The 5,459-nt window shown below is 38.2% G+C and overlaps 1 protein-coding gene across 1 annotated transcript; it reads left to right on the top strand.

Moving 5' to 3' along the window:
• Positions 1-547: 547 nt before the first annotated feature.
• LOC110450635 lies at positions 548-3,494 on the top strand (the record flags this gene model as incomplete). Its single annotated transcript, XM_021498253.1, has 3 exons — positions 548-695; positions 1,640-1,777; positions 3,134-3,494. Coding segments are annotated over 3 exons (440 nt in total), but the record flags the coding sequence as incomplete, so codon positions are not given.
• Between the last annotated feature and the right edge of the window lie 1,965 nt (positions 3,495-5,459).

Genomic DNA, 5,459 nt, shown 5'->3' with positions numbered 1-5,459 from the left:
TTGACTACGAGTTTTGTAAAGGTTGTTTGTGGGGTGTTTATCAATCCCCTGATTGACATACGAGTATTGTAAAGGTTGATTGTGGGGTGTGTATCAACCACCTGATTGACTACGAGTTTTGTAAAGGTTGTTTCAACCACCTGATTGACTACGAGTTTTGTAAAGGTTGTTTGACTACGAGTTTTGTACAGGTTGTTTTAACCACCTGATTGACTACGAGTTTTGTTCCGTCTATATATATATATTCATCATCAATACACATACAAAAGCGTAATTGACATGTTTGTTTCAGTGAACGCCAAGTAAGTTAATAGTACGTAAATATACGCCACAGCACAATATCGGATATGCTTGTCAGCCAAGGTATCTTACAATGACATGACAATTTAAACAATACCAATAGATAAGTTTCAACAGCAATAAACATAAAACAAAATCATAACTATGTCGACCTTGTTTTGGGAAGAAACTAAAATCGATGGGATAATTAAAGAAAATGCATGCCTGCTTTTGGCAAGAGTTAACTTTTGTAAAATTCCATGTTTAGGTGGAGTGTTGGGTGTGAAGTGTTATCGGGACGAGCAGGTCGGAGACAGGGAGGGTAACCTGTATTACTGCGATCAACCAGACAAGCCAGAGTGTTGTGAAGAAAACCAAGAATTTACCTGCTGCCAGACGCAGTCCAGTAAAACAATGTAAATATATTCATGTTATCAATCTCTGTAAACGTATTGCATTGTCGGACACAATACTGTAAAGACACTATGTCATTACACCACTGTAGCTCATCGACTGTTATCTGTTTATCAAATCAACGAATTGAAACAAATATAGGTTCCCAACATGCCATTTCACGCTTAAGTAACACGACTTCATGATTCCGTGCCTGACACGTTCTGTGATTAAACATCAACGATGCATGATGTTTTGCAGAAAATAGAATTTGCGAACAAATAATAATTATTGTAGGTGTAGTAAAAGCAATATCACCCATTGTGTTGATCTGACGTCACCCATTGGGCTGATTTGACGTCACACATTGCACTCGTTTATTGCGCCAATACATGTATAAACTTCTCGTGAAACATACTTACGCTTGCAGTACACCAGTACAATCATAGACCTCAGACCCTTGATCAAACACAATACTCAATATATCGCTTTATCGATCACAATCATGGAAACGAGACTGTAATTGTTTAAGTTCAACGGGTAAACCCTTGCCATAGGAAATAGGAGGGAACTTTTCTGTTATTTTCTTCTTTTTATTTGATTTGACGTTGCGAATCACATAACGGTCGATATTTATGACCTGGCATATTTCTGGCGCGTGATGTAATTTGAGTAAGCAAATGAGTAACGTCTTTATAAGAGATAACAAAAGTTTGATCACCACATATTATAAACTATTATGCACCTATTACGCTATTATTCAATAGAGGTGTATGGCCAAATGTTCTATGTGCTGTCATATGTGATGGATTAATGGCATAATCGAATTCATTTCAGATATAACAAGGCATTTTATTTGTCAATGGAATTAAATTGCCACGGCATATTCACGATACACCTCCGCAAATCTCTAAATACAGTGAGGTTATCCCCTTAATGACTACCAAAATAACCTTCTATCTAACAGGAAAGAACAGTTTATCCTGTGGGGTGCGGTCCTCGCTGCGGTCATACTCATTTCTGTACTGCTGTGCTGGTTGTGTAAGGACTGTAATTGTTGCGCCTCGGATAGAAGCGTCAAGGACCGGTGTTGCTGTACCAAAAGGTACGTCATCTATAGGGATTACAGGAAGACAGGTCCTCCCTTGTATAGGGGTAAAGCACTAGGATGTATTCCGCAAATTTTTTTTGCACGCTTGCTATTTTGATGCAAAACGAACCAGTCAACTCTGGGTTGACAGATCAAGTACTCTTCATTCAACTCACTATCTCGGTATATTTTTATTTGCACTTCGTTAAGTACCTACAGGGAATAACATGATTTATTTATGACTCACTTCTGTCAGTACTAAAAAAGATTCAACTTTAACTCACAGCGGAGAACGATACAGTCTAAGTTTACGTTGCTATCAATAAATAATCATGTACATTTAAAATAATAAAACTTTGAAATAAACTACCGTGTCGAAGTTGTCCCAACTCTTTACCATATAGTATGGGGTATACCTATACTGTATAATGGGGAAATTAAAGTAGACTGAAACATACACGGCCAAAAGGTATTCAATTTACATGTTGTAAAGAAAAGGTCTTGTCTGGGTTTGAACTGATGATTTAGTTGCACTAAATAAGTGACAAAATCAATGTTCAGGTTTACATTTGGCATTTACTTTGACTTTGTGAAAGGTGGTGTTTGCTTTGGTAATGGGGCGAGCAATCAATGGCTAGTGTTGTCATATCTATTTGAACTGTAATGAGCCTGTATCATATGTGTAAAGGGTATGGACATAGATCGGTGTTTTTATTTTATTTCGGAAACGTTTTTAGGTCAGTGCTAGGGTTTATCCACGAAACAATGAGACCATTACCATGTTTAATGAGAATTCGTTTTCAGATTGTTTTCATACATATACCTCGTAAAAAAGTACAAAAATATCGCAGCAAAAATAATTAGAATATTCCTCCAAATGATAAGGCCAATTGAAACGTAAAATAGAAAGAGACTATTTCTACGGAGTGCTAAAATGAGCGCCAAAGGTCTGGAATAATAGCAAGAACGTTGCTAAAATGACCTTGTTTTATTTGCTCCTATCTGTTTTATAAATGAGTGGTTGTTTCTGTTCACCCTGGAAACCAATTAAAGCACACTGCAGCTACTACACCTATGTTTCATATTCGTTAATATTTGAGGTTTCCCTTTTCATTAATTTTGCTTCGTTTCCTTTGGACGTGAAGTTTCATCTTGTTAGGCGTGGATTTCTGCAATACACATTTAACGTTTTTTCTTCGCGACTTTGTATAAAATGTCTGATATGAGCTTTAGTCTCTAACAACTGAAAATTCAAAAATGGCTGGAAGAGTTTTGAAACGTGTCTAATTGCACTTTGATTTCTATTAAATTGAGTTATTTGGATATCATTTATGGCCTACTGTGATGGTACGTATTGCTTTGTGTTTGCAGTGAGGATTCTGACAAAGACCCACTGGACGATGAGGAGTATATAAGGAAAAGCCAACCTTATCAGATTTCACCTTTCACAAGGACACTCCCACCCGACGAAGAACTCAAAATCCACCCTGGATCTTCCTCTAGAAGTATGAGGCAGAATTATTAATGCCGGAGAAAGAGCGATGTACTATTTATCCTCTTTTGATATGAACACTGTCTAATAATCGCAATGACGAAGGACCTCTAGAAATTTTAGAGATTTGTAAGGGTCATTTTTATAAGATTGATAACTACGTCTAACTAAATACTCAGGTCGTAAGCAAACAATTTAAAATATTATTTTTGAAAATGCCCTAAAATTTATTATTGTTTCTGGTTTTTTTCTCACTTTTGGATTGTTATTTAAAAAACCCTTAACGTATAAATTTACACTTGAACTTGGTTATTTTAAGCATGTACTTGATTGAAGGGTTATGTTAATCTGTTGCTAACCAGATTAAGTTTTGTAAGACTAGGTCTGGGAAGATAAAAGCCGGAATACCGGAGTCCGGGCTTACAAGGTGTGTCACTACATCGGGAACAAAGACGGTTTTATAGTTTCTGTAAGAAAACACTTGGTGGTAAGTCCTCTTGACATGATCAGTTGGAATAAAGTGACAAACAGTTGAGAAACTATGTGTGATACTGGGGATATGTCCGTATCTCGAACTATGTGATAATGGGGATATGTCCGTATCTCAAACTTTGTATGAAACTGGGGATATGTCCGTATCTCAAACTTTGTGTGATAATGGGGATATGTCCGTATCTCGAACTTTGTGTGATAATGGGGATATGTCCGTATCTCGAACTATGTGATAATGGGGATATGTCCGTATCTCGAACTTCGTGTGATACTGGGGATATGTCCGTATTCCTAACTTTGTGTGATAATGGGGATATGTCCGTATCTCGAACTTTGTGGGATAATGGGGATATGTCCGTATCTCGAACTTTGTGTGATACTGGGGATATGTCCGTATCTCGAACTTTGTGTGATACTGGGGATATGTCCGTATCTCGAACTTTGTGTGATACTGGGGATATGTCCGTATCTCGAACTTTGTGTGATACTGGGGATATGTCCGTATCTCGAACTTTGTGTGATAATGGGGATATGTCCGTATCTCGAACTTTGTGTGATAATGGGGATATGTCCGTATCTCGAACTTTGTGTGATACTGGGGATATGTCCGTATCTCGAACTTTGTGTGATAATGGGGATATGTCCGTATCTCGAACTTTGTGTGATAATGGGGATATGTCCGTATCTCGAACTTTGTGTGATACTGGGGATATGTCCGTATCTCGAACTTTGTGTGATAATGGGGATATGTCCGTATCTCGAACTTTGTGTGATAATGGGGATATGTCCGTATCTCGAACTTTGTGTGATACTGGGGATATGTCCGTATCTCGAACTTTGTGTGATAATGGGGATATGTCCGTATCTCGAACTTTGTGTGATAATGGGGATATGTCCGTATCTCGAACTTTGTGTGATACTGGGGATATGTCCGTATCTCGAACTTTGTGTGATAATGGGGATATGTCCGTATCTCGAACTTTGTGTGATAATGGGGATATGTCCGTATCTCGAACTTTGTGTGATAATGGGGATATGTCCGTATCTCGAACTTTGTGTGATAATGGGGATATGTCCGTATCTCGAACTTTGTGTGATAATGGGGATATGTCCGTATCTCGAACTTTGTGTGATAATGGGGATATGTCCGTATCTCGAACTTTGTGTGATAATGGGGATATGTCCGTATCTCGAACTTTGTGTGATAATGGGGATATGTCCGTATCTCGAACTTTGTGTGATAATGGGGATATGTCCGTATCTCGAACTTTGTGTGATAATGGGGATATGTCCGTATCTCGAACTTTGTGTGATAATGGGGATATGTCCGTATCTCGAACTTTGTGTGATAATGGGGATATGTCCGTATCTCGAACTTTGTGTGATAATGGGGATATGTCCGTATCTCGAACTTTGTGTGATAATGGGGATATGTCCGTATCTCGAACTTTGTGTGATAATGGGGATATGTCCGTATCTCGAACTTTGTGTGATAATGGGGATATGTCCGTATCTCGAACTTTGTGTGATAATGGGGATATGTCCGTATCTCGAACTTTGTGTGATAATGGGGATATGTCCGTATCTCGAACTTTGTGTGATAATGGGGATATGTCCGTATCTCGAACTTTGTGTGATAATGGGGATATGTCCGTATCTCGAACTTTGTGTGATAATGGGGATATGTCCGTATCTCGAACTTTGTGTGATAAT

Source organism: Mizuhopecten yessoensis, unplaced genomic scaffold, assembly GCF_002113885.1.
Source record: "Mizuhopecten yessoensis strain PY_sf001 unplaced genomic scaffold, ASM211388v2 scaffold5391, whole genome shotgun sequence".
Taxonomy (NCBI): Eukaryota; Metazoa; Mollusca; class Bivalvia; order Pectinida; family Pectinidae; genus Mizuhopecten; species Mizuhopecten yessoensis.
Note: the sequence above shows the minus strand (reverse complement) of the source record. Positions and strands in the feature narration are given on the sequence as shown.